This window comes from Gossypium arboreum, chromosome 4, assembly GCF_025698485.1.
Source record: "Gossypium arboreum isolate Shixiya-1 chromosome 4, ASM2569848v2, whole genome shotgun sequence".
In the NCBI taxonomy this organism is placed as follows: domain Eukaryota; kingdom Viridiplantae; phylum Streptophyta; class Magnoliopsida; order Malvales; family Malvaceae; genus Gossypium; species Gossypium arboreum.
The window spans coordinates 116,578,042-116,594,294 of NC_069073.1; the positions used below are offsets into that span (position 1 = coordinate 116,578,042).

The following is a 16,253-nucleotide window of genomic DNA, read 5'->3' on the forward strand; positions in this document are numbered from 1 at the left end:
TTAAATTTTATCTTATTTAGATAATTTAAATTAATAAAAACAAGAAAATAAAATTTAATCATCTTTAATTAATTAAATGATGAAAAGGAAAAATTTTAATAGAAAGTAACATTGTTCATGAATCGAGTCATGGCTTAATTCTAAAAGAAATCAAACTCGGACATTCAATCAACTCTTTTTATTGTTCAAATATTAAAATATATTTTTAGTTTAATATTTATATTTAAAAATATTTTAATTATTCAAATCGAAATTGGATTGAGTTAATCTAAAGCATGGAAAATCTTTTTCAAGCTCGGCCTATAGATATATTTATCATATAGTACATTTTGATCCCTTTATTTTATTATCAACATAAAAATTCTCATTTGTTAAAATTTAAAAAACACACACAAAATGATAATTTCAATAACAATTGAAAAAAAACAATTGATTTTATGATACAGATTTAATTAAATGAAAACTTAATTTAATTTTCGATCTAAATTTGATAATTAAATTTATTTTAATACGTGAACTTAACAATTAAGTTGATTTTGTTCTTGAATTTTTTTTTAATTTGCTATAGGTTTAGGGAAAATGTCACTTGACTTAAAATTGTTATAGTATATTTTAATTTAATATCACATCTTTTAATTTAAGTCCATCCCCACAATGTTTTGAAATTTGAATTGGTGGCCAAATCGATCAAACCACCAATTCTTTGTTCAATCGTCGGTTTAACAATAATTAGATAAAAAAATTTAAAGAAGTAATAAAAAAATTATAAAATTAGTTCAATTGTCGATTCAATTGATTATTTTTTTGTCTCGGTTCAATTGGTTCCAAGTGGTTTCAAGCGGTTCCGCCAAAGATCAATCCACCTCCTTTTCCATACCAATATACTAACCAATTTTCAGTCTAACCGATTTGATCAACTAATTCGATTCCAACATGATTATATTCTCGTAAAATTAACTAAAATTTTCAACTATTACATTCCCATAAGATTTTGCTTTATTTTGCATTTGAACGATACTATAAAATTAAAAATTGATTGAATTAGTAAAAAGTTGATTAAAAAATGAATTTAAATATTTAATTTTGATAAATATAATTTAATACAATGGATGTCTATACTTATATAATTTACTTTTTCTTATTTCAATCACGTGTCTGATTAAAATTTTAATCATGCTCCCTTTACTATAAAAATGGAAAAATATCACTTTATCATAAGTAAACTGAAGTCATAATTAAAGCCAACGGATGGGTTGGAGGAGCAATTGGGTTATTATAACATTGAGGTTTTGTTTGGATGCTTAACTATAATTCTAACATCGTAAATTGATTTTCCATTTACCTTTTGGATAAAATCTAGACTTGTCATGAAAAAGAAATAACAAACCAGTCATATATCGCCACGTGGATAATAGTTCACGGGACTTCACCAAGCACGTGACGTGTGGCCCATGGTTTTAATAATTGCATTTTATTGTGTTTCCACTTCCCCCACTATCTTCTCACTCAATTTTGGGGTATTTCTTCACTTTTTGCAACCATAAAGTTTGATTATTTTTCTCAGTGATTAATCAAAGATTTGAATAATATTCAAATTTAAATATTATAATTATTATTGATTAAATTTTAGCTCGACTGACATCGATATTATTAATACAAGAGAGCGTGAGTTTAAACGTACTGAAAAACATTATCCTTCTACTTAAAAATTTTAAAAAATTATAGATAATTATAAGCATTATATTAAAAAAATAGATATGATAGAAAGCTATGATAAAATTGATGTTAGAAAAAAATATAATTATTAATTTTAGCAGATTCAAGCGGATATCAACTCTGAAATTCTCAATAATCTAATCCTAATCCAAATCCAATTTAATAATAATAAATAAATTCGAATTTAAAGCAATTTTGTAAATTGGAATATTTATACAAATGGTAAATATCCAACCAACCCCTCACCGTCAATCCACTTTGTATAAAGTAGTAAAACATGACAAACTGCATTATTAATTTAGCAAATGTTACAGCTCTAAAGGGTTAAACCTGCCAATACCAAACAATAGTTAAAATTGCCACAGCAGTTTCCTGCTGAACCGCTAACAAATAACAGTTCCAAACTACAGATTGAGTTCTTTAATATTCAACCATACTCTAAATGGTGATAAAGGAACATTCTTCGTTCGGGTTTTCTGTGTCGAAATCAAATCACCCGACAGTCAATCCGAACCCAAATTTATAGTCTTTCTTACTATGATCTATCTGCAAAAATGTAATTCCGGCATAAGATGCTAAGAAACACGATTCCGAGGGATTGAATCAACTAAGAGAAACCAAAGTGCAAAACAAAGGACTAATGGCATCATATCATATTCACAAGCAATAGACAAAAGGGAAAAACAAACTAGTGTCCAAGTGGATAATTGCTGATCTCTTTCTTAAGGAAGTTACTTACCTCCGCAGAGAGGATGAAATTTAGGCCCATATTTAACCGCTCTTCAAGGTAAGCAGTAGTGCATCCATTAGAATCAATCTTCCCCCTCAAGCGGCACTGAAAATGTGACATTGATTAACCGGAATGAATTACACAATCATCATTGGTCATCTCTCTCACCAACCACCCCCCCCCAAAAAAAAAAAAGAGGATAAACCACACCAAAAGTCACTGAACTGTTAGTAAGTTTACGTTTTAGTCGCTCAAGTTTAAAAAGTTTTTATCTAAGTCACTTAACTATTTGAAATTTTTTATTTAAATCACTGAGCGCATTAAGTTTTTTTTTAAAAAAGAATTCAGCTAATTAGCTGTAAGCAACAATTCAACAATCAGTAGATGGATCAGTACACATTAATGAGCAGAATAACATACTTTAGATCCAAGTGAATCTAACAATTAGTACCGGAGATCGAAGAAAAAAGTTGTTTAGATTTTGATTCTCTAACTGAATCGCAGAAAAGAAAAAAAAATGAGAGCTTTTAATTGATGTAGGCGATTTTAATAGCTCAATGACTTCAATGAAAACTTTCGAATAGATCAATGATCAGTTTGTAACTTCTCGAAATTGAGTGCCTAAAATGTAAACTTACTAATAGTTTAGTGACATTGGGTGTAGTTCACCCAAAAAAAACCCTTCTTTTTGGATGATATCCAGAAGATAATATAGCGACAGATGAAACAATACATATATATGCTGACATGTATAGACATGCAGGAAAATCGATGCACACTAATATTGGAAATTTAGCAACCAAAAATACCTGTCTAAGGATGTAATCATAGCCCACACTTGCCGTCACGTCTCTTGTCATGTAGTTATACATGAAATCTGACGCTAGAGAAACCTTGATAGAAATAGAACTGAATAAGAATGACTAGGAAACAAACTGCAATATTGTAAGGAGGAAAAACGAATTCTTACCTTCTCAGAAACTTTCTGAACATAGCTCAAAGCAACCATTCCGGTACTTGCGACTTGCCCTGCAGCTACCTGGATCCAGAGAGTGCTTTGGTTAGTCATTGCAATTGAATATTTCTAGCAATAATATTTCATTTCCATGTAAATAACAAGTTCCTCTTGGCAGGAGGAAGGCAAAAAATATGGTGGGGGAGAAGCAAGTTAACTATTTTCTTGATTAAAACTCGGCTCTGGAAGAAGATTGCCATCAAATATCTAAGGACCAGAGGGACAGTAAATCTGAAAATCTAGGAACTTCAGGAAGAGGAGGTAAAACCCTTAACTTAGATACTTTTCAGGCATCCATAACGCATATACCAAACATTAATCACTGTATTAACCAGTTCTGAATGCTCATTCAGCTTTACCTTCAGAAAGCATTAAACCATGTCCTTGATTCCAATGACTTGGTCCACCACTTCCTTATTTTGGAAATGTCATAAGTCATTGAAAAGAAAGGAGATCCTGGTTCTCACAACTTGGCAACCCTAATCAACACTTTGGTTAGGGATTTAAATAACATCCCTACTGCTGTAACAGATCTAGAAACATATTCAGAAGTAAAAAAATCTCCCACCAACTATTGCACAAAAAACATTGAAACTCGGTGATAAAGAAGAAACCAGGCTAAATTACCATCTTATCTGTTTCATATCGGGCAGCATATCCAAGGCCTGACTTCCGGTGCTGACCAGCCCAAAATACTTCACCAGCTAAGGATAAATGCGGTGTCACACTCTGCATAAATATGGCTTAGATTCAGTTCATTAATAACGATGGAATCATAATTGCAGAATTAGTGGATTCAGCTGAAGATTGACAATGCATGCAACTGCAAACAAAATGCCAAATGCAGAATACCTTCAGCAGAGAAAGTCTGGGTTGCTTCTACCATAATTAGTATATTATCTTATAGTATGTTGAATTTAAAAAAGGAAGATAAACCATAGCAGTGCATAGATCCATGTTATACTGAATCTAAGCATAAAAGTCAATTTTCTAGGTACTGAAAATCCAGTAACTTGTCCATTCTGCTAAGTTCTTCATCTGTCTACTCAATTCAACAAATATAATATGGCTTCATACAATTTACCTGGATATAACTAGCTCCAAATAAAGCACCATTTCCCATTTGAAACTGAGACCTGTAGTCTTTACCCTGTAAAAGGAAAACAAAGATGTCACAAGACAAAAACCAAGCTTGTATCCATGGCAGCAAACACCCTAAGTTTTCTTCGCCAGCACAAAAATAGCTCTCCATGGTCCAGATGATGAATAAACTCAAAATTAAATAATAAAATAAAAAAGAATATCATGCATCACACTCACAATGATGGGAAGCAAAAATGCATACACAGAACAAAGCCAATTAACCAAGATAATATATTTTACAAGTGACTAACCTTGTAATCAAAGTTGACCATGCCATGTGACATATGGGGCTCATTTGTGAGCTGCAAAGGAAACAGGAAAGTTATCAATTAGCACTAGCTTACACATGAAGATAACATATATTCTGCATGCAACAAAAAAGACAGAAGATCAAAGAATGAAAAATTAAATTGCCTGAGCATTAGCCTTCACAGAAAGATTGTCTGTCAAATCCCATTTCACTCTCGCATTGACTCTACCATCAGTCAGTACCCTCCCAATAAGCATCAACTGGGAAAACCACGATGGACCCCACTTTTAAACCAACTTGTTAAGCTAAAATAATTCAGGAGGATAAGAGAGTCAACTGGAAGAGTAGCGATAATGAGAGAAGCAACCTACATTTGGATCAATGAAGTTGGCACCAAATTCATAGTGAGCAGTAGGAATTTTAATGGTTTCAGCAGATTGAGAAGGAATTTCTGTTGGGCCCATAAACACACTGAGAGATGATTGTGGTTGAATAATTACCGTTATTTATTAAAATAGAAAAGAAAAGATACAATAAAAGCAAAAACTCAAGGACTCAAAGGAGTTGAAGGAGTTGAAGGTACCTGTGACTCAGTGAGAATTTCTGATTTAGCCCTTTGGTGAAATCAAAGCGCAATCCTTCAAAAGTTTCTGGCTTCAGAGACACTGCCAGACATAGTCAAGCTATAAACATTAAGTTTTGAAGAAAAAACCAACAGACTTCAACCACAACTTTAGGTCATTCTTCTTTCTCCACAATAACATTGCTAAAAACGCATTGCAATACCTTAGAATTCAAAGCATGTAGAGATAGATATATGATTAGACACATAATCAGGATATAGAAGAAACAAATTAAGTGCATATACCTCAACATTACACATGATCACAAGGTACATCAAATGTGCATAAGGTGCAAAAGAAAATAATACCCACAAGAGAAAGAAATTAAGTATACATTTCAAAGCACTCAAGGAGGAAAAAAAAACCTTTAATTGTATGTCAAGTACTTAACATCTTGCAAACAAATCATAGTAGTTTGTTAGTCTCAAAAGCTTTTATAAGTTTTGCCAATCACAAAAGCTTTCATAAATTTTGCAATTTGGATTTGATCAAAAAGAGAAAACTAAGTTTCGAGTTTAGCAACTCATGCAAAATTTATCAAAAAAAAAAACAATCATTTTCACTAATCAGGGTTAAACTAGGGTTTAAAGAAAAGGGCTTAACAAGCACACCAAAAGCAACACCAACAGTCCTTCCATTTCCACTAACTTCACCATTTCTGTTCAAAATGATAAACCATGAAAAGTTACATAAACCAACAGAGATCAAGAAACAACCAAATAAGTCATAATCTCAACACATGATCACAAATCATTGAAATAAGAGAAAATAGAAAAAAACCCCATTGATGAGAAAGTGGGAAAGGAAATAGACTAACTGAGAGCTTCGCGTTGGAGCTCTTCAAAAGGAATAGGACATGGGAGATTCATGTAATCGGTTTTCTCCTCAGCTTTGGTATGTGCCGTTTTGGATGCCTCGGCTGGAATTGCGGTAGTACCTGAAGGTAAAAGCCCCGCCATTTGTCTCTCCTTTTAAAGTAAGGGAAATTGCCACCAAATCAAACAGCCGCCGGCGCTGAGTGTAGTAAGATATAGGTGGGCGGCACAACCGCAGGAGTTGCAGGTTTGCGGCTGTCGGGGAAGGCTTGATATGGGTTTTGCCAGGGTTTTATCTACACTGGATTTTATTTTACAATAGGGTTTCTAAAAGTGTAAACTACAAACAAAGTCACTAAATTATTAATAAATTTACAAGTTACACAAATTTAAAAGCTTACAATAGGGTTATTTTTTCAGCTTAATGATAAAATTAGACATTAACATTTACATTTTTATCAAAATAGCTCTAACTGTATTTTTTAGTATTTTTTTGCCGTCAACCTTTATTCTTTTTTTCAATCTACTTTTTTAACAAATTTAATGAAAGCACCGTTAAAAAGTTAAGAGGATGATATGAAATTTCATACGTGGAATATTTTTAATAAGATATAATTTATTATTTAAATAACTCAATAAAATAATTATATGTAGAAAATAATAAATAAATAATGCATTAAATTAAAAACTCTTAATTTAAAAAATAAATATAATTATCTAAAAATAAACTCAATAAAAAACTTATCATTAAACAAACATATTAAAATTGAAACATTGAATTTATTCATTATATTTGTTAGAAAAAACAGATTGATTCATAACATCTATTGGAAAAAGCAAATTGAAAAAAGGAACAAAGGTTTATGGCAAAAAAATGTTCAAAAATACAATTACGGTCATTTTGACAAAACATATAAAATTTGTCATTAAGCCTTACTATTTTATCCATACAATTAAGTGGCACTTTTTAATAAGTATAATAACAAATTTAGTCCTCAATTTTTATACTTTGTCAATTTAACCTTAATTATATATATAATGATAAAAATTGTTTTGTTTTAATTAGAGAATTCTAATACTTAAAATAAAAAATCAAAGTAAATAAAATTTTTGAAAATAAATAGGGTGAGAAAAAATGAGGAAGATTGTTTTAAACCTTCTAAATTCTTTCTCTATATTATTAGTATAGAAATATCCAATACCTGTTCTTTAAAAATATAGGAAAAAAATAAAAACATTAAGCAAAGTCATTGGTTCTTTGTTTTTAATTCTTTCCTTTCTTGACATGGCTTTTTGTTATAATAGAATAAAAATTCATAATATAATTTGTTTTTGACTAATGATTTTGAAAATAATTTAAATGAATTGAAAATTTGAATTGAGTCTGAAAAATAAAATATTGTAATATATTTTGTTTTTTTTTTTTGTTAAAAAATGGTATCATAGTTGATTTCACAAGCCTCTATAACATTCAATTTTTCTCGTTTTATATCAGAGTATCCATTCACTCGAAACTGATCTGCCTCCATTTCTACTTTCCGTAAGTGGGCCCGGGCCTTTTCCAGCCGTTTAATAGCTCATCGCGTAGTTCTTAATTTCGAATAGTATTCAAGATCCTCTCTTTTCTATTATCTAATAGTTTAAGATGTTTTTCAAGGGCATAGAATTTTAATTGAAGATATTACTAATTTGGTTTCGAAAAACATTGAGAAAGTGTGTAATGAGATAACCGTTTTTTGTTCTTTTTAATTTATTATTGGATTACATTGAATGATAATTTTCTTTATTTCTTATACATATAAGTTCTTCAACGAAACAGTTTCAATATTTTATTTGTTTTTCTAAATTTTTAAATAGAATTAAAAAATTGATTTTTAATAAATTTTATATAGAATTAGGGTTAAATTGACAATAAAACAAATTTTGAGGATTAAAATGTTATTATACCAACTAAAAAAGTGCCACTTGATAAAAAACAATGGGTAAACTACATCCAAGGTCACTAAACTTTTAATAAATTTATATTTTGGTCACTTAACTTTAAAAAATTATAAAATAGTCATTGAAGTATTCGAAAACTTTCATTTAAGTCACCAAACTATTCAAAAAATTTTATGTAAGTCACCAAGTTGTTAATTTAAAAAAAAAACTGACTAATAAGCTCCAAGCAATAATTTAACAATCGGTACGGTGGAACAATATTTATCAACGAGTATAACATATTTTAGATCCAAATCAATCTGATGGTCAGTGTCAATGATTGGAGAAGAAAGCTATTTGAATATTGGTTTACAGATTTATGACGTTCAAAATTGTTTCATAAAAAGTTGAATTATAAAAAAGAAGAGGAACGAGAGCTTTTGATTAGTGTAAGCAGTATGAACAAAAAGGTCATACAAGAGTAATTTTAATAGTCTAGTGACTTAAACGTAAACTTTCAAATATTTTAGTGATCATTTTATAACTTTTTTAAGTTTAGAGACCAATATATAAACTTACTAACAGTTCAGTGACCATAGGTGTAGTTTACCAAAAACAATTTGGAAAAGTTAGTGACGAAATTATAACTTTTTTTTAGTTAATGACCAAAACGGAAAATTACCCATAGTTGAGTGACTAATGATGTAATTACCTTAATTTTCAATTCAAACATAATCCAGGTTAACTTTAATCCTAAACCCTTATTTCATTTGATTTGGTCTGTCAAATAAACAGTAAAAAAGCAATCTGCTGCTCTGTTTGGGTTTTTTTCGACAAAAAATCCCAACAAAACCGCTGCCGTTGTTCACCTTCTCCAAAGCATTGCCGGTGAATTGCTGATTATCTTACCCACCCCATAAAATAAAAGAAGGAAGAACAAAAAAATGTATGGAATCACAGGTTACAGTAATGGCTACCACCAAAATCAACAGCAGCACAGTTCGGAAGAGAAGCGAGGCGGAGGTCGACGGAGGAGGGGAGGCCGTAGATCACGCCACCCTCCCGGCTTTAGGGTTTTCGACCACCATCACCATCACTACAATAACGATGACGACGATGACAAGCAAGAGCAGAAAGCACCTCCGCCTTGCACGGACTTCGACATGGCCTACTTTCACTCTTATGCTCACGTTGGTATCCATGAAGAAATGATCAAGGTATTTTCCTCCTTTTTTTTGTTATTCCGCTTGCTACCATTTGTTCTTTACTGGGTTTACTTTGTTCTTCTCAATATTCGGGAACTTGGGTGAGTTTTCTTTTACTTTTAGCTCATTTGGTTTTTGTTTTTGTTTGGAGGTTTTAAGTGTATTTGAAGAAATTTTTATGGTTTGTCACAATGTGAGGTAGGGGTTGCCAAGGTGGTGACTCTGAGTGAGTGCTTTAACATAGGAATTCAAGTTTGCTTTCTTTATTTGGTGATTGAATATTTCTTGACTTGAGCTCTTTCAAATTTCGAGTTCTTTAAATTATGATTTGTTGCTTAAGGGTTTTATGTTTTTGAAGTGATGTATACTTTTGACAAAGTTGTGAGCCTGTTTTTGACTATCAGTTGCATATTAGGATCACCTTTTGCCTTTTTGTACATATAATAAAATATATGACAATTCGCTGATCATACCTTTTCTCTGAAACATACAGGATCGAGTTCGAACTGACACTTACAGGGCTGCAATCATGCAACACCAGAGTTTTATTGAAGGCAAAGTAATACCATTGTGGTTATTTCAGTTATAAAATTATTTATGATCTATAACATTAGGATACTTCTGTTATTGTGTGTGTTTTACCGTAATTGGTTACATTGTGATTCCCATTTCATCCAGTTACCCGGATGAAATGCATTTGTCTATTATAGGAACATTGATATGAAGTATTTGGATCTCAAAGGCCCTAGTCAGTTTAAGAACCGTGTTCAGAAGTCCAAAGAACGTTTAGCTAGTTCATTCTTCTTCCTCACTATTGCTTGTGATCATGCTTACAGGTTGTAATGGATGTTGGATGTGGCACAGGCATTCTTTCAATATTTTGTGCTCAAGCTGGTGCAAAACGGGTAATATGTCTTGGCATTATTTGTACACTTGATAATTTACATGCTTATAATAGTAGTATAGCTGAACATTTATTTGAAAATCTATTTTCTGCATATCATGTGGCACTGGTTTCAACCAATTTCTGAAGAGTGCTTTCTTTAATAAATGCAGGGGAATGCTAGAAGTTAACTCAGATTTAACTTTTTTTTATTTCCTCTAGTCCCTTAACTAGTTTTCCACGTGAACTTTATAATTTTATCTTTAAAAAAGACAATACACTTCTATTGAACAATTAAAAGAAGAGCAGTATGGATAGAACTTAATTTTGTTCTTTATTATACTATTTAGAAGTTAAAAATCTATTTCTACTTCCAAGTTTTGTTCTTGTTGTTAATGTTGATGGATTCATGTAAAACACATCTGTCTAGTATCTGATGTGATTATGTGTTCTCAGGTGTATGCAGTGGATGCAAGTGATATTGCGTTGCAGGTACTTCAGAAGTTCTTAACTGCTTCTTACCAATTCATTTTTATTTTTTGTCTTGACAGTGCAGATTGAGCACTTTGTCTTCTTTTCATCTCCATTATTATTTTCTCTCTGTTTTATTTACGACAATGAGATAATGAGATCTGGTTAACAGAGCGATTAGATTATGAAGGCTATTTATCTATCAACATTATGGAAATATATTGTTCTAAACTTCTCTCCTCCTTCCTTTGACTGGCTTCTAGTATTGGAAATAAAACTGGCTGTTGGGTATGTGTTAATCTTTGCTATCTGCAAGCAGGCAAATGAAGTTGTGAAAGCAAATAACTTAGCTGAAAAGATCATCGTTTTGCATGGACGAGTTGAGGTAGGCTTTTCTGCTCCGGCTTATTGATGTGTATGCTTCTTAAATGGTTCCTATGTTTTAACAGGCTTAATCTGTTTACATATTTGGGAAAACAACAAGCACCTATATATGTTAACGCTTGGCAACTTGGAGCTTAGTGTCCAAGTCTGGAGTTAAAATCCTAGCATCTGCAACCCTTGCCGCTATTCCTAGGCTTAGTTCTTCATTGTACCATATAGATATAAGGCTGAAGGTCCTGGATTTAACTCCCAGTTCCAGCCTCCTCAAGATTTTAATAATACACACACACACATGTAAAAGAAACTAACAACCAGTAGTCCAATCTAGTGTCAGATTTCTTTCTTTCTTTAGCTTCCAAAGTTGTTGAGAATTATATATCTTATTGAACTGCAAAGATTGGTTTTCAACATTTTTTGTGTCATTAGAGACAACTCATCTGCATTGTCTCCCAAGGTCAAGGGAACACTAACTGCAGTGTAAAATTAAGTTGGAATTATGTCTTGCTGCATGCAAAAAGAATGTGGACCAGTATGCAGTGCTTTGCTTTTGCAGACGTTTTAATATTTCACATTGGTGTTGGTGTTTAAATTTCATTATAGATAAGGAAACTTTTATATTCTCTCCAATTGTTGGATCTTGGATGAAGTGATTGTCATAGCACCTTCTGGGTGTTCTCATTGGTAGATAGCTGTGCAATTGTGGGTATATTCAATCAGTATGCACGTATATCATATGCTTGATGTGAGCTCCATTTATATCTATGGTGATCATAAGATAGTAACCGTGATGCTTGCCATATAGGACATGATAACTTGATAAGATATTTCTGCTGTTTATCTCTTTCTTTGGAGAAGAAGAGAAAATTGTGGCCATTGTAGACTATGTTAGGTTGGACATAAGAGGTAGGTTATTAAGATAATGAAGAGCCACAGATTATTTGTACATTTTTATGTTTGGAATCCATATCTGGAAATAAGCTTCCAGGGGGTAGGGGTCGGGGAAGCTAAATTCTTTGCAGTGTTCTAAGAAACATTTATTTCCCTTGAACCGATTTACTCCTTCCGAATGTCCGACAATTTATTTACTAGTTGTTATTTCCACAGGATGTTGAAATTGACGAGGAGGTTGATGTAATAATTTCAGAATGGATGGGCTACATGCTTCTGTATGAGGTGATTGTATTATCCTGAACCTTTTAGAGATTTCCAGTAACTCTTCAATGTTGAGATGAGAGCGTGATTTTATTCAGACAATTAATATTATATCCTTCTATTATTTTCCTTCCATTATCATTGTGATTATCCATGTTTCTATTTTCCAGAGTATGTTGGGAAGTGTTATTACTGCTAGAGATCGGTGGCTAAAACATGGAGGCCTTATTCTTCCTTCCAACGCAACGGTTTGTTTCACTTAATATTAGTCTAGTGTAACTTTGTTTCAATGCCCCAGCTTGACAGTGTAATTGAACGTCTTTGTTCTTTTTCCACTTTTTTAACTCTTGAATCTTGATTCATATGAAGTTTTGTTGTATCACAGAATCAGGTAGTTGTGTGATAAAAAACTATTTGTTTACCAATCATTTTCACTCTATAATCCTTGCAGTTATACATGGCACCCATCACACATCCTGACAGATACAATGACAGCATTGAATTTTGGCGCAACGTCTATGGAATTGATAGTGAGTATTAGATTTTTATTTTATTCCATGCATATATGTGAAATTAAATTCTACTACTCTGCTTGAAGATTGTAGCTCTCGTGCCTTTTACTTGTAGCTTGTTTATGTTTGGAATATTATTTGGCAATACAATGTCATTTTCTCTTGCAGTGTCTGCAATGTTGCAATTAGCAAAACAGTGTGCATTTGAAGAGCCATGCGTGGAGACAATAACGGGGGAGAATGTTTTGACATGGCCGCACGTGGTGAGTGTTCTAATTCTCTTGCTTTAGTCTGCCGTTGATTTCGTGAATTGATTTCTGAACTTGGAAGGACTGAAGTTTAGTTTCTGTAAACCATACCTTTTATGTCATGTTACCTAACCAACCGAAATCTTCTTGCAATTCTCTTGCATTTCTCACATAAAATCACATTCTCTTCACTAGCAGCATTTATTTGGGTTATAAGCCCAAATTACATGGTCTATTTTAACATATTTATAGAAATCCCTCGGCAAAAGGCATTGAGATTTATTAGCATTAACAGGTTAAGCACGTGGACTGCTATACTATCCAACACGATGAGCTAGAATCTGTGTCAACAAGATATAAGTTCCAATCAATGATGCGAGGTGAGTTCTCCCCTTGAATCTCCTCCTTCAATATGTGCCGTCTTCACATGCTGTGTCAATATTACCATAAATTTGAGATGTAAGAGACCTCTTTAAGGGCTTTCAGTTTACCCTTGTTTCATACCATGTTTGTATTACTGTTAGGCCTTTGTTTAGTTTTACTTCTCTCAATATGTCTATTCATTTTTAAGCATGGTATTCATTCTTCCTTGATTCCCAGCTCCACTACATGGATTTGCGTTTTGGTTTGATGTTGAGTTCAGTGGGCCAACAAATTCTCCTACAAATAATCACATCCCATCCTTACTTACTGGTGCATCTAACAATAATCATATCGATGGTATCCAGAAGAAGAAACGTGCCAATCCCAATGAAGCACTTGTTCTCTCAACGGCTCCCGAGGATCCTCCAACACATTGGCAACAGGTACCATACTAATTTTTAGTTTGCACATGTCAACATTGCATACAGAAACACATCTGTGCACAAAAGTTATTTGATTCTGTTAAGTATTATGCTATTGGTTTGAGCATAAAAAAGTCCTAAGCGGTCAACTTTACTTTTAACTATGATGAACTCTGGTCGTTTTTACATCTGACGACTTGCATGGAGCTAATGGTTGTATTCTATAATGGACCTTTAATGTTTAGGATGTAAATTTTGCAGACATTGATATACTTTTATGACCCGATAGAGGTGGAGCAAGATCAAATCATTGAAGGCTCTCTAACGCTATCTCAAAGCAAAGAAAACCGCCGATTTATGAATATTCATCTCGAGTACTCGTAAGTAACAGCATTACACATCACTAACCTAAATAGTAGCTTCTGTTGGATAAATGATAGGTCTCACCAACTTTGTGATCTTAACTCTTGCAGTTCGGGAGGTAGATCCTATGTAAAAGAGTCCGTAATGCGATGATCCCTTTGGGGTACGTACCGATTCCATTTCAAGCTTCACAACTGGTTATATGGCTCTAAGATTGTGCCGTAGTTACCATTTCAGGCCACACTAGAATTCACAGACAAGTCATTTGACTACTTTTACCATACCAAGCTGCTCAAAGGAGGAAGATATTTGTTTAACTAAGAACAAAACTAAATTTAGGTAAAAAGTTTTGATATTAGCTCTGCTGGTTGTGTAAGATTGCCGTTTCAAAATACAAAGTTATCTGCTATATTTTAGTTTATTATATATTATATATATGTATGTATGACTATGTGATAATATCAACTTATTCATTCCTTTGTTACATGGTTCCTTAGTTTATTAGCTGAGATTTGATCTGCAATTTATATTGACTGTGCAAAATAACATCAGTTCCCTTACACCACCTCTGCTACTTGAATTCTATCTTCATGAATTTTGACTTATCCATCCGTAAGGCACTCGTCTGGCCTGTTTAGAATCTGACCTGGATGATCATTCGTAATTCAGGTTGGCCTAGCTGGAATTACTTGCCAGCAATTAGAAACATTTTTATTATTTAGGGATAAAGTAACATTTAATCTCCGAACTTGACAAAATCTTCTAACTTAGTCCCTAAACTATTTTTTGGTCCACATTACTTTCGAAATTTGACAATTTTTCTCACATTTGTCTTGAAACTTGACAAGTTTTCCTATGATAGTCCATGCGATAATGTAAAACTATGATATTGTCCCATGTCAACACAAAAAATTATAATTTAAAAAAAAAATTAGGTAATAATGTGGTACAATGTCATATTGCGACATCATCACAAGGATTAATACAGAGCAAAAAAAAAATTCAGGGATTAAGTTGAAAAAAATTGTCAAATTCAGAGATTAAATCTTGACTAATATTCTTATTATTTAATAAATAATACAAAAATAATATTTTAATATTATTTCAAAAAGCGAAATGGGTTTTGGGTTGGCTGAACCTGATTAAGGTAAATGTAAAAAAAAATGCCATTGCTTGCTTGATCCATGTATAAGAAAATACAAATAAATTCATTAATGGATTCTATTTTTTTTTATCATCTAATTGATTTATGTGGGATTGATATGAGATTAGGATGTCTTTATTTTTATAATCTATATTTTTCGGATTCGAGTGAGGGTTAAATTGGACATGCATTATATGATAAGGCTTGTTGTCCCACTCCAACCAGTTGTTGTTGACTTCTTGTCCTTAAGAACTGCATATGTTTTGACTTTTTGGAATGCAAAGTTACCCTACTTGAATGCTGGAAATCATTAACAGAAGAACCCCATGTCTCTGCAATAATTAACCATCTATTCATCTATTTTTATTATTTTGTGTTGGTGTTTTTTTTTTTTCAAAATGTTAGTCATATAAATATTAAATAACAAATATATATTTAAACATGAAATTTTGTTATTAGTTCTGTACCAAATTGTGATTTATGAATTTTATCTTTGTATTTTAATTTAATCAATGTTAGGTCTTGTTTTTTTTAATAGATCAATTTTGATTTTTATATTTTTGAAGTTTGAAATTTCAGTTAAATTCATTTAGATAAATTTTGTTATTTGTTCTTGACTACGCATAAAATTATGAGTTTAGTTCATATTCTTTAATTGAATCATTTTTAGTTTTATATTTTTTAATTTCAAAAGTTCAATATTTGACTATTGATACAAACAATATTTATTAAATTCAAATGTAGCACCTCACACCCGATCCTATAGTTGAGTCTGAGTATGAGACACTTTATTTGTTAGCAAAGCTACTTGAACTAGTTTCATTTCAATAGTCATTAAGAACATCAAACATTAGCATATCATAACAACACTCTGGCAATGGTTAAAATCAATTT

The 16,253-nt window shown here is 32.1% G+C and overlaps 2 protein-coding genes across 2 annotated transcripts; one reads left to right on the plus strand and one right to left on the minus strand.

The window, feature by feature from the left end:
* Window positions 1-1,909: 1,909 nt before the first annotated feature.
* Window positions 1,910-6,630, minus strand: LOC108458070 (mitochondrial import receptor subunit TOM40-1). Its single transcript, XM_017757311.2, has 11 exons — window positions 6,295-6,630; window positions 5,438-5,519; window positions 5,226-5,325; window positions 5,019-5,114; window positions 4,856-4,906; window positions 4,546-4,611; window positions 4,089-4,190; window positions 3,417-3,485; window positions 3,256-3,339; window positions 2,456-2,551; window positions 1,910-2,262 (listed from the first exon to the last, which is right to left on the minus strand). The coding sequence occupies exons 1-11, from the start codon at window positions 6,434-6,436 to the stop codon at window positions 2,209-2,211; spliced, it is 942 nt and encodes a 313-aa protein (XP_017612800.1). The 5' UTR covers window positions 6,437-6,630; the 3' UTR covers window positions 1,910-2,208.
* Window positions 6,631-8,952: 2,322 nt separating this feature from the next.
* Window positions 8,953-14,699, plus strand: LOC108457816 (probable protein arginine N-methyltransferase 6). The gene is made up of 13 exons (XM_017756967.2): window positions 8,953-9,429; window positions 9,911-9,976; window positions 10,254-10,322; window positions 10,757-10,792; window positions 11,091-11,156; window positions 12,260-12,328; window positions 12,478-12,555; window positions 12,759-12,837; window positions 12,988-13,082; window positions 13,363-13,447; window positions 13,668-13,873; window positions 14,114-14,232; window positions 14,326-14,699. The coding sequence occupies exons 1-13, from the start codon at window positions 9,157-9,159 to the stop codon at window positions 14,366-14,368; spliced, it is 1,284 nt and encodes a 427-aa protein (XP_017612456.1). The 5' UTR covers window positions 8,953-9,156; the 3' UTR covers window positions 14,369-14,699.
* The last annotated feature ends 1,554 nt before the right edge of the window (window positions 14,700-16,253 follow it).